The sequence below is a fragment of the Oncorhynchus mykiss genome, chromosome 3, assembly GCF_057628025.1.
Source record: "Oncorhynchus mykiss isolate SJ-2025 chromosome 3, ASM5762802v1, whole genome shotgun sequence".
NCBI classification, from domain to species: domain Eukaryota; kingdom Metazoa; phylum Chordata; class Actinopteri; order Salmoniformes; family Salmonidae; genus Oncorhynchus; species Oncorhynchus mykiss.
In genome coordinates this window covers 11,795,001-11,818,363 of record NC_143024.1, presented here as the reverse complement: position 1 = coordinate 11,818,363, position 23,363 = coordinate 11,795,001, and the positions used below count along the sequence as shown (strand labels likewise).

At 43.6% G+C, this 23,363-nt stretch overlaps 1 protein-coding gene across 3 annotated transcripts in view; it reads right to left on the bottom strand.

Moving 5' to 3' along the window:
* Window positions 1–23,363, bottom strand: part of LOC149984356 (kinesin-like protein KIF13A) — a 170,347-nt gene that overhangs the window by 81,734 nt on the left and 65,250 nt on the right. For all 3 annotated transcript variants that reach the window (XM_090220756.1, XM_090220758.1, XM_090220765.1), the window contains exons 6-7: window positions 9,302–9,482; window positions 682–769 (exon numbers count right to left, since the gene is read on the bottom strand). In XM_090220756.1, the coding sequence (XP_090076882.1) occupies window positions 682–769; window positions 9,302–9,482 (269 nt within the window). The remainder of the gene's footprint in view (window positions 1–681; window positions 770–9,301; window positions 9,483–23,363) is intronic.

Here is a 23,363-nt window from a genome sequence, read left to right as displayed (position 1 = left end):
CATCTCCCTGTCTCCACCTCTCCTACCCAGGTGGACATCTCCCTGTCTCCACCTCTCCTACCCAGGTGGACATCTCCCTGTCTCCACCTCACCTACCCAGGTGGGCATCTCCCTGTCTCCACCTCACCTACCCAGGTGGGCATCTCCATGTCTCCACCTCACCTACCCAGGTGGGCATCTCCCTGTCTCCACCTCACCTACCCAGGTGGATATCTCCCTGTCTCCACCTCTCCTACCCAGGTGGACATCTCCCTGTCTCCACCTCTCCTACCCAGGTGGACATCTCCCTGTCTCCACCTCTCCTACCCAGGTGGACATCTCCCCGTCTCTAAAGGAGCTGTATGTACTCACCTACCCAGGTGGACATCTCCCTGACTCTAAAGGAGCTGTATGTACTCACCTACCCAGGTGGACATCTCCCTGTCTCCACCTCTCCTACCCAGGTGGACATCTCCCTGTCTCTACCTCTCCTACCCAGGTGGACATCTCCCTGGCTCCACCTCACCTACCCAGGTGGACATCTCCCTGTCTCCACCTCTCCTACCCAGGTGGGCATCTCCCTGTCTCCACCTCTCCTACCCAGGTGGGCATCTCCCTGTCTCCACCTCTCCTACCCAGGTGGGCTCTCCTACTCTCCTACCCAGGTGGGCATCTCCCTGTCTCTAAAGGAGCTGTACTCACCTCAAAGTTGGTGACCGCCAGTTGTGACAGACCGTCCACATACGGACCCAGAACCTTGTGCTCTCTGACCTTCAGAGACTGACGACTCCTGGACAGAGGAAGAGATAAACCACAGACATATTTTAGTCCCTGAGCTAAATGAATGGTATGGAGGGGTGAGAGAGAGAGGGATAACAGAGAAGGCTGCTGTTGCTGCACTGATAGCCCACATTTTACAACTCTAGGAAATCCACTTGAGACATTGTGGCCCCCCCGATAGTACCGACCGACCGACCCCCCCCAGCTATGGAAAAGTGAATACAACCTGCCCATCCATCTACGTTAGGAGAATCCAATCTGACAACATTACATTTTACAAAGCACTGTGACTGAAGACTGCTAGATGTTTCACTAGCTGGTGCAGTGTGTGTGTGTGTATGTGTGTGTGTTCTTCACTAGGTGGTGCAGTATGTGTGTGTGTATGTGTGTGTGTTCTTCACTAGGTGGTGCAGTATGTGTGTGTGTGTGTGTGTGTGTTCTTCACTAGGTGGTGCAGTGTGTGTGTGTGTATGTGTGTGTGTTCTTCACTAGGTGGTGCAGTGTGTGTGTGTGTATGTGTGTGTGTTCTTCACTAGGTGGTGCAGTGTGTGTGTGTGTATGTGTGTGTGTTCTTCACTAGGTGGTGCAGTATGTGTGTGTGTGTGTGTGTGTGTTCTTCACTAGGTGGTGCAGTGTGTGTGTGTGTATGTGTGTGTGTTCTTCACTAGGTGGTGCAGTGTGTGTGTGTGTATGTGTGTGTGTTCTTCACTAGGTGGTGCAGTATGTGTGTGTGTATGTGTGTGTGTTCTTCACTAGGTGGTGCAGTATGTGTGTGTGTGTGTGTGTGTGTTCTTCACTAGGTGGTGCAGTGTGTGTGTGTGTATGTGTGTGTGTTCTTCACTAGGTGGTGCAGTGTGTGTGTGTGTATGTGTGTGTGTTCTTCACTAGGTGGTGCAGTGTGTGTGTGTGTATGTGTGTGTGTTCTTCACTAGGTGGTGCAGTATGTGTGTGTGTGTGTGTGTGTGTGTGTGTGTGTTCTTCACTAGGTGGTGCAGTATGTGTGTGTGTATGTGTGTGTGTGTGTGTGTGTGTTCTTCACTAGGTGGTGCAGTATGTGTATGTGTGTGTATGTGTGTGTGTGTGTGTGTGTGTGTGTGTGTGTGTGTTCTTCACTAGGTGGTGCAGTATATGTGTGTGTGTGTGTGTGTTCTTCACTAGCTGGTGCAGTGTGTGTGTGTGTGTGTATGTGTGTGTGTTCTTCACTAGCTGGTGCAGTATGTGTGTGTGTGTATGTGTGTGTGTTCTTCACTAGGTGGTGCAGTATGTGTGTGTGTTCTTCACTAGCTGGTGCAGTGTGTGTGTGTGTATGTGTGTGTGTTCTTCACTAGGTGGTGCAGTATGTGTGTGTGTGTGTTCTTCACTAGCTGGTGCAGTGTGTGTGTGTGTGTGTGTGTGTGTGTGTTCTTCACTAGGTGGTGCAGTATGTGTGTGTGTATGTGTGTGTGTGTTCTTCACTAGCTGGTGCAGTGTGTGTGTGTGTATGTGTGTGTGTTCTTCACTAGGTGGTGCAGTATGTGTGTGTGTGTGTGTGTGTGTGTGTGTGTTCTTCACTAGCTGGTGCAGTGTGTGTGTGTGTGTGTGTGTGTGTGTGTGTGTGTGTGTGTGTGTTCTTCACTAGGTGGTGCAGTATGTGTGTGTGTATGTGTGTGTGTGTGTGTGTGTGTATGTGTGTTCTTCACTAGGTGGTGCAGTATGTGTATGTGTGTGTATGTGTGTGTGTGTGTGTGTGTGTGTGTTCTTCACTAGGTGGTGCAGTATGTGTATGTGTGTGTATGTGTGTGTGTGTGTGTGTGTGTGTGTTCTTCACTAGGTGGTGCAGATGGGTTGAACCTGATCTTCACTTGGCTGTTTGCCAGAAGGGGTGGGAAAGCTTGAGATCAGTGACGGTCGACTTATCGCCCCCCAACCCTCCACCCCCCTCTCTCACCTACACACACAGACTATATATCACTATATAGGCCTCCTCTCTCTCACCTACACACACAGACTATATATCACTATATAGGCCTCCTCTCTCTCACCTACAAACACAGACTATATATCACTATATAGGCCTCCTCTCTCTCACCTACACACACAGACCATATATCACTATATAGGCCTCCTCTCTCTCACCTACACACACAGACTATATATCACTATATAGGCCTCCTCTCTCTCACCTACACACACAGACCATATATCACTATATAGGCCTCCTCTCTCTCACCTACACACACAGACCATATATCACTATATAGGCCTCCTCTCTCTCACCTACACACACAGACTATATATCTCTATATAGGCCTCCTCTCTCTCACCTACACACACAGACTATATATCACTATATAGGCCTACTCTATCTCACCTACACACACAGACTATATATCACTATATAGGCCTCCTCTCTCTCACCTACACACACAGACTATATATCACTATATAGGCCTCCTCTCTCTCACCTACACACACAGACCATATATCACTATATAGGCCTACTCTCTCTCACCTACACACACAGACCATATATCACTATATAGGCCTCCTCTCTCTCACCTACACACACAGACCATATATCACTATATAGGCCTCCTCTCTCTCACCTACAAACACAGACTATATATCACTATATAGGCCTCCTCTCTCTCTCTGGGGAAGTAGATTTACAGAGGTTGACAAAACTCAAGTTCACAGCTCCAACTGACTGCTCTCTGTTCAAATCAATAGGTCTAACAACAGGGGAGGACAGACAGGGGGAAGTGTGTGTGTGTGTGTGTGTGTGTGTGTGTGTGTGTGTGTGTGTGTGTGTGTGTGTGTGTGTGTGTGTGTGTGTGTGGCCTGCCTCTAGGTTTACAACAGGGGATGACAGACAGAGAGGGTAAGTTCAGAGTGGTCAGCCTACAAACTGATGAGACACTGAGATACACAGAGATACACACAGAGATATATACAGAAATACAGAGGTACACACAGAGATATATACAGAGATACACACAGAGGTATATACAGAGATATATACAGAGATACACAAAGAGATATATACAGAGATACACACAGAGCTATATACAGAGATACACACAGAGCTATATACAGATATACATAGATATATATACAGAGATACACAAAGATATATATACAGAGATACACACAGAGATACACACAGATATATATACAGAGATACACACAGAGATACACACAGAGATATATACAGATATACACAGAGATATATACAGAGATACACACAGAGATATATACAGAGATATATACAGAGATACACACAGATATATATACAGAGCTACACATAGAGATATATACAGAGATATATACAGAGATACACACAGAGATACACACAGAGATATATACAGATATACACAGAGATATATACAGAGATACACACAGAGATATATACAGAGATATATACAGAGATACACACAGATATATATACAGAGCTACACATAGAGATATATACAGAGATATATACAGAGATACACACAGATATATATACAGAGCTACACACAGAGATATATACAGAGCTACACATAGAGATATATACAGAGATATATACAGAGATACACACATATATATATACACAGAGCTACACATAGAGATATATACAGAGATATATACAGAGATATATACAGAGATATATACAGAGCTACACATAGAGATATATACAGAGATATATACAGAGCTACACATAGAGATATATACAGAGATATATACAGAGCTACACATAGAGATATATACAGAGATATATACAGAGCTACACATAGAGATATATACAGAGATATATACAGAGCTACACATAGAGATATATACAGAGATATATACAGAGCTACACATAGAGATATATACAGAGATATATACAGAGCTACACACAGAGATACACATATTTATTTTCCCTTTTGTACTTTAACTATTTGCACATCAGTACAACACTGTATAAAGACATAATATGACATTTGAAATGTCTTTATTTGTTTGGAACTTTGTAAGTGTAATGTTTATGGTCACATTATAATTTTGTATTGGTTATTATCTATTTCACTTGCTTTGGCAATGTAAACACATGTTTCCCATGACAATAAAACCCTTAAATTGAATTGAACACACACACACACAGAGAGCGAGAGAGAGAGACAGAGAGAGCGAGAGAAGGTGAGAGAGAGAGAGTGAGAGAGAGACAGAGAAGGTGAGAGAGAGAGAAGGTGAGAGAGAGAGAAGGTGAGAGAGAGACAGAGAGAGAGAGAGAAGGTGAGAGAGAGAGAAGGTGAGAGAGAGACAGAGAAGGTGAGAGAGAGAGAAGGTGAGAGAGAGAGAAGGTGAGAGAGAGACTGAGAGAGAGACAGAGAAGGTGAGAGAGAGAGAAGGTGAGAGAGAGAGAAGGTGAGAGAGAGAGAGAGAAGGTGAGAGAGAGAGAAGGTGAGAGAGAGAGAGAGAGAGATAGAGAAGGTGAGAGAGAGAGAAGGTGAGAGAGAGAGAGAGAAGGTGAGAGAGAGAGAGAGAGATAGAGAAGGTGAGAGAGAGAGACAGAGAGGTGAGAGAGAGAGACAGAGAGGTGAGAGAGAGAGACAGAGAAGGTGAGAGAGAGAGAAGGTGAGAGAGAGAGAAGGTGAGAGAGAGAGAGAGAAGGTGAGAGAGAGAGAGAGAGAGAGAGATAGAGAAGGTGAGAGAGAGAGACAGAGAAGGTGAGAGAGAGAGAAGGTGAGAGAGAGAGAAGGTGAGAGAGAGAGAGAGAAGGTGAGAGAGAGAGAGAGAGATAGAGAAGGTGAGAGAGAGATAGAGAAGGTGAGAGAGAGAGACAGAGAGGTGAGAGAGAGAGACAGAGGTGAGAGAGAGAGAGAGAGAGAGAGAGAGAGAGAGAGACCGTGAGAGGGAGAGAGAGACCGTGAGAGAGAGAGAGAGAGACCGAGAGAGAGAGACCGAGAGAGAGAGAGAGAGACACACAGAGAGAGAGACACAGAGAGAGTGGGTCTAAGCCAGGAAATAACAGAGAGGTCAGTTGCATGGAGCTGGGACTGACTTGGCTATATCCTCTCACAGACATCTGCAGCTACACAGACAGAGAGCTCCAATGTTGTCCCTCTCTAAGGCTGTCCAGTGTCCACACACACCCACCCCTGCTCTCTAACAGCTGTACCTGATACACACTCAGTCAGTTAACCCTCCCTTACCGCCCTCCCTCCTGTCAGACGCAGACTGAATGAGATCTGTTGAGAATGCAGCTGAATCAGAAGATACTTGACAGTCAACATAAGGTCCCAGAGCTTCATTGTGTACATGGACACGTGCCTATAGACTGGGAACAAGAGGAGAGCTTGTACACAGAGAGCTGATTGGGTATCTGGCCGACTGGGATTGGATCCAAGATCATTAGAATGCCACAAGACCTACTGTATGTACTGTATTAAAACAGACCTACTGTATTAAAACAGACCTACTGTATGTACTGTGTTAAAACAGACCTACTGTATTAAAACAGACCTACTGTATGAACTGTATTAAAACAGACCTACTGTATTAAAACAGACCTACTGTATTAAAACAGACCTACTGTATTAAAACAGACCTACTGTATGAACTGTATTAAAACAGACCTACTGTATTAAAACAGACCTACTGTATGAACTGTATTAAAACAGACCTACTGTATGTACTGTATTAAAACAGACCTACTGTATTAAAACAGACCTACTGTATGTACTGTATTAAAACAGACCTACTGTATTAAAACAGACCTACTGTATGTACTGTATTAAAACAGACCTACTGTGTTAAAACAGACCTACTGTATTAAAACAGACCTACTGTATGAACTGTATTAAAACAGACCTACTGTATAGACTGTATTAAAACAGACCTACTGTATTAAAACAGACCTACTGTATTAAAACAGACCTACTGTATAGACTGTATTAAAACAGACCTACTGTATTAAAACAGACCTACTGTATAGACTGTATTAAAACAGACCTACTGTATGTACTGTATTAAAACAGAAATGAAGTAAATAGCCCAAATAAATGAAAGGTTACATTTAAATCAAACAAATAGTGTGATGGGAACTGTATCAGGTGGAAGAATGGGTGTAGAATAAACAGAACAGATGCTCAGTGAAGGTCTGGTCCCCTACGTGTTCAGAGAAGAGAGAACAATTGTTCAATGAGTGAAAGAATTTCAACAAGTGTCTGCAACTCTCTGCAGTATGTCATTTATTATTGAAACAAATACTTGTTTAACAACTGACCAACATATTTCTTCCACAGACTTCAATCTTCCTTTTATGAGGCATTTTCTAGACAATCTGCAATACAGATATTATTGAAGATTGACGCAGGTGCTAGTCGTGGGCTATCTCCACACTAGCCTACCTATTGAAGCAGGTGCTAGTCGTGGGCTATCTCCACACTAGTCTACCTATTGAAGCAGGTGCTAGTCGTGGGCTATCTCCACACTAGCCTACCTATTGAAGCAGGTGCTAGTCGTGGGCTATCTCCACACTAGTCTACCTATTGAATCAGGTGCTAGTCGTGGGCTATCTCCACACTAGTCTACCTATTGAAGCAGGTGCTAGTCGTGGGCTATCTCCACACTAGTCTACCTATTGAAGCAGGTGCTAGTCGTGGGCTATCTCCACACTAGTCTACCTATTGAAGCAGGTGCTAGTCGTGGGCTATCTCCACACTAGTCTACCTATTGAAGCAGGTGCTAGTCGTGGGCTATCTCCACACTAGTCTACCTATTGAAGCAGGTGCTAGTCGTGGGCTATCTCCACACTAGTCTACCTATTGAAGCAGGTGCTAGTCGTGGGCTATCTCCACACTAGCCTACCTATTGAAGCAGGTGCTAGTCGTGGGCTATCTCCACACTAGTCTACCTATTGAAGCAGGTGCTAGTCGTGGGCTATCTCCACACTAGCCTACCTATTGAAGCAGGTGCTAGTCGTGGGCTATCTCCACACTAGCCTACCTATTGAAGCAGGTGCTAGTCGTGGGCTATCTCCACACTAGCCTACCTATTGAAGCAGGTGCTAGTCGTGGGCCATCTCCACACTAGCATACCTATTGAAGCTGGTGCTAGTCGTGGGCTATCTCCACACTAGCCTACCTATTGAAGCAGGTGCTAGTCGTGGGCCATCTCCACACTAGCATACCTATTGAAGCTGGTGCTAGTCGTGGGCTATCTCCACACTAGCCTACCTATTGAAGCAGGTGCTAGTCGTGGGCCATCTCCACACTAGCCTACCTATTGAAGCAGGTGCTAGTCGTGGGCCATCTCCACACTAGCCTACCTATTGAAGCAGGTGTTAGTCGTGGGCCATCTCCACACTAGTCTACCTATTGAAGCAGGTGTTAGTCGTGGGCTATCTCCACACTAGCCTACCTGTTGAAGCAGGTGCTAGTCGTGGGCCATCTCCACACTAGCATACCTATTGAAGCAGGTGTTAGTCGTGGGCTATCTCCACACTAGTCTACCTATTGTTCCTGCAGTGAGGAGGATTCACCATCTTTATCCAATGTTGTCATCATTTATCTGCAGATAATCACCAAAAAACCTACCTAGTTTACCTGTCCTGATAGACTTCATATGGAACATCTTTAGTTTACCTGTCCTGATAGACTTCATATGGAACATCTTTAGTTTACTTGTCCCGATGCGATATCCTGGACATACTGTATAACTAGGCTGTGTGATTTATGAAGGGCGAGGATATATGAGATCAACTTTATTCAGTCAGTTCCACACCATTTATAAACCAATCAGCGTACAGGAAGCCCATGATTTATGAAGGGTGAGGATATATGAGATCAACTTTATTCAGTCAGTTCCACACCATGTATAAACCAATCAGAGTACAGGAAGCCCATACGCCAGCACTTCCTGGCTGCATGTGAAACTCTGAATATAATAAAATAAATCAATGTGTCAGAAAACAATAAGTAGATTTTGACTCGTCCTTAATTAACACATTATACTGGACGTGAAAACTGACTGGCATAGATGATGGAGGAGCATCATGCTCTCTCCCTCTGTATAAAGACATTTGACTGCAACCACAGTGTACAAAACACACCCACCCAGGAACCGGGAGGCGGGACAGACAGCAGACTGTCAAATCAGAAGTGTTTCCCTGTTATCGCTCACTTTGTGATTGACAGGTGCCTGTCCTATCAATAGGTTGCAAGAAGATGCATAGTGTTCATTCTAGCTGAGAGGGCTCGGCTGACTTTTCTTCTGGCTTGTGAATTGTAAATAATGTGCCTAGTTGATTTAAGTGTAAAAAGTAGCCAGCTGAAAATCAGTGTGTAACCAGCTGTATAGCTGACAGAAAACACTGCTCAGGTCAGGACACTCTTTACCTCGAGGTTTGATAGTCCATGAGATAGGCTACTCCAAAGACTGGTCAAGTTAGAGAGAGAGTGTGTGTGTGTGTGTGTACATCCATCTGCACATCAGTCCGTGTGTGTGCATGTCCGTGCATGTGTGTGTGTGTGTGTGTGTGTGTGTGTGTGTGTGTGTGTGTGTGTGTGTGTCCATCCGTCCGTCCGTCTAAACTCACCCTTTAGGGTCCAGCAGGTCACGGACCTTCTCGTTGTATATCTCCATGTAGGAGACCTCCACCTTGAAGGAGAGAACCTGGCTGTCCTCCCGGCCGATCCTCTCAAACAGGGAGCAGCACAGCCTGGGGATCAGCCCTGGAGCCTTCTTATTCCCCATCATGGAGAAGGACTTCCCTGACCCTGCAGAGAGGACAGGAAGGGACAGAGACAACAGCATAGCAGAGCCTTTAGCTACACATATAGACTTCAACAGTCCTGTACACACCAGCTCTACAGACTGGACACCAGAACCTACAGGGAGAGACAGGAAGGGACAGTGACAACAGCATAGCAGAGCCTTTAGCTACACATATAGACTTCAACAGTCCTGTACACACCAGCTCTACAGACTGGACACCAGAACCTACAGGGAGAGACAGGAAGCGACAACAGCGGAGATTAAACAGCAGCGAATAGAAACTAGTAAATTAAACAATGCTGTTTAGTAAATAAGGGTAGTGATCAGAGAGAAAGGGACCATCACTTATCTGAACTGAGAGTTTGGCAAACAGACCCACAAAGTCTGTGGGGGGGGGGGGGGGGGGGGGGGTGTTTCTTCGGCAACTATCTGATGTGCACACTGCAGGTGTGTTGAAAACATGTCTGTAAATGTGTTTGTTCAGGGATTCTGACAACCGTTTGGTCCTGAGTCAGACAGTTTAGAACTACAGCAGGGTTTCTGTTAGGAAAACGGGACCAGAAAGATTTTCACCGGGCCCATATGCATTGGGTGTGTCACCCATTGGGGGGGGGGGGGGGGGCGACCACCCACGGTGCTCCGAATGACAGAAATCACATGTAGATGGTTGTAAGCTCCTGTAGTGAAGCGGCCAATAAATCGTCCTTTTCAAACATTTCCCAAAATGCAATTTGCGAGAAAACCCCATTCTAAACGGCTCACCTGATGAAAGCGGTTCATATGTGACAGAGATTAAAATCACCGTTAGAAAAAGGTGAGATCTTAAGATGCAACAACTATGAGTTGAAATACATTTGTCAGAATTCTATAATTGCTCCTGTCTATACAGAAAGAAAGGAAATTATTTCAAATGCTTCACCTGAGAGCATGACTTAGACACAGAGGAATCGAGGATCATTATCTTCTTTTCAAAAAATAACTGTGGATCGTTTCAAATCACAAGCTTGTACTTCAGCCTTCAGAAATGTTATGTTACAGCATGAATTTAAAAAGGATTCAATTTAGATTGTGTCGTCTCTTGCCTACACACAATACCTCGTCATGTCAACGTGGAATTATGTTTTTAGAGATGTTAACAAATTAATCAAAAATTAAAATCTGAACTGTCTTGAGTCAATAAATATTCAACCCCTTTATTATGGGATCCTAAATAAATTCAGGAGTAATGAGCCAATAGTAAGCTTGGGATGATTAGGTGATTGTGATGGTATGAGGGCCAGATTGGGAATTTAGCCAGGACACCAGGGTTAACACCCCTACTCTAACAATAAGTGCCATGGGATCTTTAGTGACCACAGAGAGTCAGGACACACATTTAAACGTCCAATCCAAAAGACGACACCCTATACAGGGCAATGTCCCAAATCACTGCCCTGGGGCATTTGTATATTTGATTTTAGACCAGATCAAAGTGTCTCCTACTGGCCCTCCAACACCACTTCCAGCAGCATCTGGTCTCCCATCCAAGGACCCTGCATAGCGTCAGAGGCAAGCCAGAAGTGGAATGCAGGATGGGATGCTGCTGGCCACAGGTGTCCTTCCTAACTCAGCTGCCGGAGAGGAAGGAAACCGTTCAGGATTACCCCATGAGGCCAATGGTGACTTTAAAACAGTTACAGAGTTTAATGGCTGTGATAGGAGAAAACGGATGATGGATCAACAATATTGTAGTTACTCCACAATACTAACTTAAATGACAGAGTGAAAAGGAGGAAGACTGTACAGAATAAAAATATTCCAAAACATGTATCCTGTTCGCACCAAGGCACTGAAGTAAAACTGCAAAAAATGGTGCAAAGAAATTAACTTTATGTCCTGAATACAAAGTGTTATGTTTGGGGCAAATCCAATACAACACATCACAGAGTACCACCACATATTTTCAATCATGGTGGTGGCTGCATCATGTTATGGGTATGCTTGTCATTGGCATGGTGCTAGGAAGTTTTTTTTACAATAAAAATAAATGGAATAGAGCTAAGCACAGGCAAAATCCTAGAGGGAAACCTGGCTCAGTGTGCTTTCCAACAGACACTGGGGAGACAAATTCACCTTTCAGCAGGGCAATAATGTAAAACACAAGGCCAGATCTACATTGGAGTTGGTTACCAAGACAACATGGAATGTTCTTGAGTGGCCTAGTTACAGTTTGGACTTAAATCGGCTTGAAAATGTATGGCAAGACTTGAAAATAGCTGTCTAGCATTGATCGACAACCAACTTGACAGAGCTTGACGAATTTGATAAAGAATAATGTGCAAATATTGTACAATCCAGGTATGCAAAGCTCTTAGAGACTGACCCAGAAAGACTCACTGCTGTAATCACTGCCGAAGCTGATTCTAACATGAATTGACTCATGGGTGTGAATACTTATGTAAATTTTATATTTTTGTATTTCATTTTCAATAAATGTGTCTGTTTTTTGCAAACGATAATCGTTCCTCACAGTATTTGAAAAACCTTTCCAACAATCTCCCCCTCCACAATCACCAAGCCTCGGTGTGAAATACCAAAATATAATCTCCCCCTCCACAATCACCAAGCCTCGGTGTGAAATACCAAAATATAATCTCCCCCCTCCACAATCACCAAGCCTCGGTGTGAAATACCAAAATATAATCTCCCCCTCCACAATCACCAAGCCTCGGTGTGAAATACCAAAATATAATCTCCCCCTCCACAATCACCAAGCCTCGGTGTGAAATACCAAAATATAATCTCCCCCCTCCACAATCACCAAGCCTCGGTGTGAAATACCAAAATATAATCTCCCCCTCCACAATCACCAAGCCTCGGTGTGAAATACCAAAATATAATCTCCCCCCTCCACAATCACCAAGCCTCGGTGTGAAATACCAAAATATAATCTCCCCCTCCACAATCACCAAGCCTCGGTGTGAAATACCAAAATATAATCTCCCCCCTCCACAATCACCAAGCCTCGGTGTGAAATACCAAAATATAATGATCTGAGGATCTCATATATCCAATGGAAACATCATAAAATACCTGAACACTTTTCCCTTGTGCAAAAACAGCTGCCTGTCCTGAGCTCACTGGTGCAGGGCCCGGAATAGGCTAGGTGATACAATGCTGTAAGTTTGCTAGCAACAGCTTTGAGCCAGACCCAGTAGAGTGATTTGATACAACGTTGTACTTCACTAGCTACAGTATAGCTCAAGTCAAGACAGATCAAAAGCGAAGCAGACAGGCTGAGTAGAGAGATTAATGCGATTGAAAGAATCTGAATTTTCATCAAGATATCTTCTACTTATTTGTTGGCTTTATGTATTTTTACTTAGTTGACAATGGAAGTTATAGGCCTACTGTTGCATTGGCCTAGGATATCTCTGAGTTCCATGCTCTCCTTAGGAGATCTCTGAGTTCCATGCTCTCCTTAGGAGATCTCTGAGTTCCATGCTCTCCTTAGGAGATCTCTGAGTTCCATGCTCTCCTTAGGAGATCTCTGAGTTCCATGCTCTCCTTAGGAGATCTCTGAGTTCCATGCTCTCCTTAGGATATCTCTGAGTTCCATGCTCTCATTTCTTTAGCTGCCAATTGATCACGGTGAATCAATGTGTCCGTATGGCAGAGGCTTGTGCTCTCACATTGGTTGAATTTTAACTTTTAGATTTGTATAAATTAAAGTCTGATTATTATGTTTAACCATGTGACAACGATTTTGCTAAACTAAAAGGATATTATTGAAATGAATCTGTTCCACGAAAAATGTGCATGAAACTCATTACTGGCCCACAGATTGGTAGAAATAGGAGGACCCTTTTTGGCTCCAGGTAGAACCTTTTTTGGTTCCTGGTCAACCCCTTTTGGTTCCATGTAGAACCCTCTATGCAAAGGTTTATACATGGAACCCAAAAGGGTTCTGCCTGGAACCAAATATAGTTCTTCATAGGGTTCTCCTATGGGGACAGCCAAAGAACCCTTTTAGGTTCTAAAGAGCACCTTTGTGTTCAAGGAGTGTATGCTAATTTGAAGCAAGGTAAGACAAGCCTCATAATACGAAGTAAAACATTTAGGTTTTAAAGAATGAAAGTGATGGGTGGTGCGTGTGATAGTTGTATAGATAAAGAAGATGCATGACAACTAACCAAAATACACACGCTGATTTAATTCCACTAAATTATGCAAATTAACATATAAACTGAGAAGCATGACGGTCAAATGTATCTACAGTGAATTCTGAACGTATTCAGACCCCTCCCCCTTTTCCACATTCTGTTACGTTACAGCCTTATTCTAAAATGGATTACATTGTTTTTCCCCCTCATCAATCTACACACAATACCCACACAATCTATTAAAGATAAAAACTGAAATAACACATTTACATAAGTATTCAGACCCTTCACTCAGTACTTTGTTGAAGCACCTTTGGCAGCAATGACAGCCTCAAGTCTTCGTGGGTATGACGCTACAAGCTTGACACACCTGTATATGGGGAGTTTCTCCCATTGTTCTCTGCAGATCCTCTCAAGCTCTGTCAGGTTGGATGGGGAGCGTCGCTGCACAGCTATTTTCAGGTCTCTCCAGAGATGTTCGATCTGTTTCAAGTCCGGGCTCTGGCTGGGCCATTCTGTTGCAATGTGATTGTTTTTCTCCCGGTCAATTTGGCCGGGACCTATTTTATTTATCTGCTTTTCTTTTCTTTTTTTCATCGGCCATAAGACGTCAACTACTGGCAAACTGAAACCCTGCATGTAGAAATACACCACAACTACTGGCAAACTGAAACCCTGCATGTAGAAATACACCACAACTACTGGCAAACTGAAACCCTGCATGTAGAAATACACCACAACTACTGGCAAACTGAAACCCTGCATGTAGAAATACACCACAACTACTGGCAAACTGAAACCCTGCATGTAGAAATACACCACAACTACTGGCAAACTGAAACCCTGCATGTAGAAATACACCACAACTACTGGCAAACTGAAACCCTGCATGTAGAAGTACACCACAACTACTGGCAAACTGAAACCCTGCATGTAGAAATACACCACAACTACTGGCAAACTGAAACCCTGCATGTAGAAATACACCACAACTACTGGCAAACTGAAACCCTGCATGTAGAAATACACCACAACTACTGGCAAACTGAAACCCTGCATGTAGAAATACACCACAACTACTGGCAAACTGAAACCCTGCATGTAGAAATGCACCACAACTACTGGCAAACTGAAACCCTGCATGTAGAAATACACCACAACTACTGGCAAACTGAAACCCTGCATGTAGAAGTACACCACAACTACTGGCAAACTGAAACCCTGCATGTAGAAATACACCACAACTACTGGCAAACTGAAACCCTGCATGTAGAAGTACACCACAACTACTGGCAAACTGAAACCCTGCATGTAGAAATACACCACAACTACTGGCAAACTGAAACCCTGCATGTAGAAATACACCACAACTACTGGCAAACTGAAACCCTGCATGTAGAAATACACCACAACTACTGGCAAACTGAAACCCTGCATGTAGAAGTACACCACAACTACTGGCAAACTGAAACCCTGCATGTAGAAGTACACCACAACTACTGGAAAACTGAAACCCTGCATGTAGAAATACACCACAACTACTGGCAAACTGAAACCCTGCATGTAGAAATACACCACAACTACTGGCAAACTGAAACCCTGCATGTAGAAATACACCACAACTACTGGCAAACTGAAACCCTGCATGTAGAAATACACCACAACTACTGGCAAACTGAAACCCTGCATGTAGAAATACACCACAACTACTGGAAAACTGAAACCCTGCATGTAGAAATACACCACAACTACTGGCAAACTGAAACCCTGCATGTAGAAATACACCACAACTACTGGCAAACTGAAACCCTGCATGTAGAAATACACCACAACTACTGGCAAACTGAAACCCTGCATGTAGAAATACACCACAACTACTGGCAAACTGAAACCCTGCATGTAGAAGTACACCACAACTACTGGCAAACTGAAACCCTGCATGTAGAAATACACCACAACTACTGGCAAACTGAAACCCTGCATGTAGAAATACACCACAACTACTGGCAAACTGAAACCCTGCATGTAGAAATACACCACAACTACTGGCAAACTGAAACCCTGCATGTAGAAATACACCACAACTACTGGCAAACTGAAACCCTGCATGTAGAAATGCACCACAACTACTGGCAAACTGAAACCCTGCATGTAGAAATACACCACAACTACTGGCAAACTGAAACCCTGCATGTAGAAGTACACCACAACTACTGGCAAACTGAAACCCTGCATGTAGAAATACACCACAACTACTGGCAAACTGAAACCCTGCATGTAGAAGTACACCACAACTACTGGCAAACTGAAACCCTGCATGTAGAAATACACCACAACTACTGGCAAACTGAAACCCTGCATGTAGAAATACACCACAACTACTGGCAAACTGAAACCCTGCATGTAGAAATACACCACAACTACTGGCAAACTGAAACCCTGCATGTAGAAGTACACCACAACTACTGGCAAACTGAAACCCTGCATGTAGAAGTACACCACAACTACTGGAAAACTGAAACCCTGCATGTAGAAATACACCACAACTACTGGCAAACTGAAACCCTGCATGTAGAAATACACCACAACTACTGGCAAACTGAAACCCTGCATGTAGAAATACACCACAACTACTGGCAAACTGAAACCCTGCATGTAGAAATACACCACAACTACTGGCAAACTGAAACCCTGCATGTAGAAATACACCACAACTACTGGAAAACTGAAACCCTGCATGTAGAAATACACCACAACTACTGGCAAACTGAAACCCTGCATGTAGAAATACACCACAACTACTGGCAAACTGAAACCCTGCATGTAGAAATACACCACAACTACTGGCAAACTGAAACCCTGCATGTAGAAATACACCACAACTACTGGCAAACTGAAACCCTGCATGTAGAAGTACACCACAACTACTGGCAAACTGAAACCCTGCATGTAGAAATACACCACAACTACTGGCAAACTGAAACCCTGCATGTAGAAATACACCACAACTACTGGCAAACTGAAACCCTGCATGTAGAAATACACCACAACTACTGGCAAACTGAAACCCTGCATGTAGAAATACACCACAACTACTGGCAAACTGAAACCCTGCATGTAGAAATGCACCACAACTACTGGCAAACTGAAACCCTGCATGTAGAAATACACCACAACTACTGGCAAACTGAAACCCTGCATGTAGAAGTACACCACAACTACTGGCAAACTGAAACCCTGCATGTAGAAATACACCACAACTACTGGCAAACTGAAACCCTGCATGTAGAAGTACACCACAACTACTGGCAAACTGAAACCCTGCATGTAGAAATACACCACAACTACTGGCAAACTGAAACCCTGCATGTAGAAATACACCACAACTACTGGCAAACTGAAACCCTGCATGTAGAAATACACCACAACTACTGGCAAACTGAAACCCTGCATGTAGAAGTACACCACAACTACTGGCAAACTGAAACCCTGCATGTAGAAGTACACCACAACTACTGGAAAACTGAAACCCTGCATGTAGAAATACACCACAACTACTGGCAAACTGAAACCCTGCATGTAGAAATACACCACAACTACTGGCAAACTGAAACCCTGCATGTAGAAATACACCACAACTACTGGCAAACTGAAACCCTGCATGTAGAAATACACCACAACTACTGGCAAACTGAAACCCTGCATGTAGAAATACACCACAACTACTGGCAAACTGAAACCCTGCATGTAGAAATACACCACAACTACTGGCAAACTGAAACCCTGCATGTAGAAATACACCACAACTACTGGCAAACTGAAACCCTGCATGTAGAAATACACCACAACTACTGGCAAACTGAAACCCTGCATGTAGAAATACACCACAACTACTGGCAAACTGAAACCCTGCATGTAGAAATACACCACAACTACTGGCAAACTGAAACCCTGCATGTAGAAATACACCACAACTACTGGCAAACTGAAACCCTGCATGTAGAAATACACCACAACTACTGGCAAACTGAAACCCTGCATGTAGAAATACACCACAACTACTGGCAAACTGAAACCCTGCATGTAGAAATACACCACAACTACTGGCAAACTGAAACCCTGCATGTAGAAATACACCACAACTACTGGCAAACTGAAACCCTGCATGTAGAAATACACCACAACTACTGGCAAACTGAAACCCTGCATGTAGAAATACACCACAACTACTGGCAAACTGAAACCCTGCATGTAGAAATACACCACAACTACTGGCAAACTGAAACCCTGCATGTAGAAATACACCACAACTACTGGCAAACTGAAACCCTGCATGTAGAAATACACCACAACTACTGGCAAACTGAAACCCTGCATGTAGAAATACACCACAACTACTGGGAAACTGAAACCCTGCATGTAGAAATACACCACAACTACTGGCAAACTGAAACCCTGCATGTAGAAATACACCACAACTACTGGCAAACTGAAACCCTGCATGTAGAAATACACCACAACTACTGGCAAACTGAAACCCTGCATGTAGAAATACACCACAACTACTGGCAAACTGAAACCCTGCATGTAGAAATACACCACAACTACTGGCAAACTGAAACCCTGCATGTAGAAATACACCACAACTACTGGCAAACTGAAACCCTGCATGTAGAAATACACCACAACTACTGGCAAACTGAAACCCTGCATGTAGAAATACACCACAACTACTGGCAAACTGAAACCCTGCATGTAGAAATACACCACAACTACTGGCAAACTGAAACCCTGCATGTAGAAATACACCACAACTACTGGCAAACTGAAACCCTGCATGTAGAAATACACCACAACTACTGGCAAACTGAAACCCTGCATGTAGAAATACACCACAACTACTGGCAAACTGAAACCCTGCATGTAGAAATACACCACAACTACTGGCAAACTGAAACCCTGCATGTAGAAATACACCACAACTACTGGCAAACTGAAACCCTGCATGTAGAAATACACCACAACTACTGGCAAACTGAAACCCTGCATGTAGAAATACACCACAACTACTGGCAAACTGAAACCCTGCATGTAGAAATACACCACAACTACTGGCAAACTGAAACCCTGCATGTAGAAATACACCACAACTACTGGCAAACTGAAACCCTGCATGTAGAAATACACCACAACTACTGGCAAACTGAAACCCTGCATGTAGAAATACACCACAACTACTGGCAAACTGAAACCCTGCATGTAGAAATACACCACAACTACTGGCAAACTGAAACCCTGCATGTAGAAATACACCACAACTACTGGCAAACTGAAACCCTGCATGTAGAAATACACCACAACTACTGGCAAACTGAAACCCTGCATGTAGAAATACACCACAACTACTGGCAAACTGAAACCCTGCATGTAGAAGTACACCACAACTACTGGCAAACTGAAACCCTGCATGTAGAAGTACACCACAACTACTGGCAAACTGAAACCCTGCATGTAGAAATACACCACAACTACTGGCAAACTGAAACCCTGCATGTAGAAATACACCACAACTACTGGCAAACTGAAACCCTGCATGTAGAAATACACCACAACTACTGGCAAACTGAAACCCTGCATGTAGAAATACACCACAACTACTGGCAAACTGAAACCCTGCATGTAGAAATACACCACAACTACTGGCAAACTGAAACCCTGCATGTAGAAATACACCACAACTACTGGCAAACTGAAACCCTGCATGTAGAAATACACCACAACTACTGGCAAACTGAAACCCTGCATGTAGAAATACACCACAACTACTGGCAAACTGAAACCCTGCATGTAGAAATACACCACAACTACTGGCAAACTGAAACCCTGCATGTAGAAATACACCACAACTACTGGCAAACTGAAACCCTGCATGTAGAAATACACCACAACTACTGGCAAACTGAAACCCTGCATGTAGAAATACACCACAACTACTGGCAAACTGAAACCCTGCATGTAGAAATACACCACAACTACTGGCAAACTGAAACCCTGCATGTAGAAATACACCACAACTACTGGCAAACTGAAACCCTGCATGTAGAAATACACCACAACTACTGGCAAACTGAAACCCTGCATGTAGAAATACACCACAACTACTGGCAAACTGAAACCCTGCATGTAGAAATACACCACAACTACTGGCAAACTGAAACCCTGCATGTAGAAATACACCACAACTACTGGCAAACTGAAACCCTGCATGTAGAAATACACCACAACTACTGGCAAACTGAAACCCTGCATGTAGAAATACACCACAACTACTGGCAAACTGAAACCCTGCATGTAGAAATACACCACAACTACTGGCAAACTGAAACCCTGCATGTAGAAATACACCACAACTACTGGCAAACTGAAACCCTGCATGTAGAAATACACCACAACTACTGGCAAACTGAAACCCTGCATGTAGAAATACACCACAACTACTGGCAAACTGAAACCCTGCATGTAGAAATACACCACAACTACTGGCAAACTGAAACCCTGCATGTAGAAATACACCACAACTACTGGCAAACTGAAACCCTGCATGTAGAAATACACCACAACTACTGGCAAACTGAAACCCTGCATGTAGAAATACACCACAACTACTGGCAAACTGAAACCCTGCATGTAGAAATACACCACAACTACTGGCAAACTGAAACCCTGCATGTAGAAATACACCACAACTACTGGCAAACTGAAACCCTGCATGTAGAAATACACCACAACTACTGGCAAACTGAAACCCTGCATGTAGAAATACACCACAACTACTGGCAAACTGAAACCCTGCATGTAGAAATACACCACAACTACTGGCAAACTGAAACCCTGCATGTAGAAATACACCACAACTACTGGCAAACTGAAACCCTGCATGTAGAAATACACCACAACTACTGGCAAACTGAAACCCTGCATGTAGAAATACACCACAACTACTGGCAAACTGAAACCCTGCATGTAGAAATACACCACAACTACTGGCAAACTGAAACCCTGCATGTAGAAATACACCACAACTACTGGAAAACTGAAACCCTGCATGTAGAAATACACCACAACTACTGGCAAACTGAAACACTGCATGTAGAAATACACCACAACTACTGGAAAACTGAAACCCTGCATGTAGAAATACACCACAACTACTGGCAAACTGAAACCCTGCATGTAGAAATACACCACAACTACTGGCAAACTGAAACACTGCATGTAGAAATACACCACAACTACTGGAAAACTGAAACCCTGCATGTAGAAATACACCACAACTACTGGCAAACTGAAACCCTGCATGTAGAAATACACCACAACTACTGGCAAACTGAAACCCTGCATGTAGAAATACACCACAACTACTGGCAAACTGAAACCCTGCATGTAGAAATACACCACAACTACTGGCAAACTGAAACCCTGCATGTAGAAATACACCACAACTACTGGCAAACTGAAACCCTGCATGTAGAAATACACCACAACTACTGGCAAACTGAAACCCTGCATGTAGAAGTACACCACAACTACTGGCAAACTGAAACCCTGCATGTAGAAATACACCACAACTACTGGCAAACTGAAACCCTGCATGTAGAAATACACCACAACTACTGGCAAACTGAAACCCTGCATGTAGAAATACACCACAACTACTGGCAAACTGAAACCCTGCATGTAGAAGTACACCACAACTACTGGCAAACTGAAACCCTGCATGTAGAAGTACACCACAACTACTGGAAAACTGAAACCCTGCATGTAGAAATACACCACAACTACTGGAAAACTGAAACCCTGCATGTAGAAATACACCACAACTACTGGCAAACTGAAACCCTGCATGTAGAAATACACCACAACTACTGGCAAACTGAAACCCTGCATGTAGAAATACACCACAACTACTGGAAAACTGAAACCCTGCATGTAGAAATACACCACAACTACTGGCAAACTGAAACCCTGCATGTAGAAATACACCACAACTACTGGCAAACTGAAACCCTGCATGTAGAAATACACCACAACTACTGGCAAACTGAAACCCTGCATGTAGAAATACACCACAACTACTGGCAAACTGAAACCCTGCATGTAGAAATACACCACAACTACTGGCAAACTGAAACCCTGCATGTAGAAATACACCACAACTACTGGCAAACTGAAACCCTGCATGTAGAAATACACCACAACTACTGGCAAACTGAAACCCTGCATGTAGAAATACACCACAACTACTGGCAAACTGAAACCCTGCATGTAGAAATACACCACAACTACTGGCAAACTGAAACCCTGCATGTAGAAATACACCACAACTACTGGCAAACTGAAACCCTGCATGTAGAAATACACCACAACTACTGGCAAACTGAAACCCTGCATGTAGAAATACACCACAACTACTGGCAAACTGAAACCCTGCATGTAGAAATACACCACAACTACTGGCAAACTGAAACCCTGCATGTAGAAATACACCACAACTACTGGCAAACTGAAACCCTGCATGTAGAAATACACCACAACTACTGGCAAACTGAAACCCTGCATGTAGAAATACACCACAACTACTGGCAAACTGAAACCCTGCATGTAGAAATACACCACAACTACTGGCAAACTGAAACCCTGCATGTAGAAATACACCACAACTACTGGCAAACTGAAACCCTGCATGTAGAAATACACCACAACTACTGGCAAACTGAAACCCTGCATGTAGAAATACACCACAACTACTGGCAAACTGAAACCCTGCATGTAGAAATACACCACAACTACTGGCAAACTGAAACCCTGCATGTAGAAATACACCACAACTACTGGCAAACTGAAACCCTGCATGTAGAAATACACCACAACTACTGGCAAACTGAAACCCTGCATGTAGAAATACACCACAACTACTGGCAAACTGAAACCCTGCATGTAGAAATACACCACAACTACTGGCAAACTGAAACCCTGCATGTAGAAATACACCACAACTACTGGCAAACTGAAACCCTGCATGTAGAAATACACCACAACTACTGGCAAACTGAAACCCTGCATGTAGAAATACACCACAACTACTGGCAAACTGAAACCCTGCATGTAGAAATACACCACAACTACTGGCAAACTGAAACCCTGCATGTAGAAATACACCACAACTACTGGCAAACTGAAACCCTGCATGTAGAAATACACCACAACTACTGGCAAACTGAAACCCTGCATGTAGAAATACACCACAACTACTGGCAAACTGAAACCCTGCATGTAGAAATACACCACAACTACTGGCAAACTGAAACCCTGCATGTAGAAATACACCACAACTACTGGCAAACTGAAACCCTGCATGTAGAAATACACCACAACTACTGGCAAACTGAAACCCTGCATGTAGAAATACACCACAACTACTGGCAAACTGAAACCCTGCATGTAGAAATACACCACAACTACTGGCAAACTGAAACCCTGCATGTAGAAATACACCACAACTACTGGCAAACTGAAACCCTGCATGTAGAAATACACCACAACTACTGGCAAACTGAAACCCTGCATGTAGAAATACACCACAACTACTGGCAAACTGAAACCCTGCATGTAGAAATACACCACAACTACTGGCAAACTGAAACCCTGCATGTAGAAATACACCACAACTACTGGCAAACT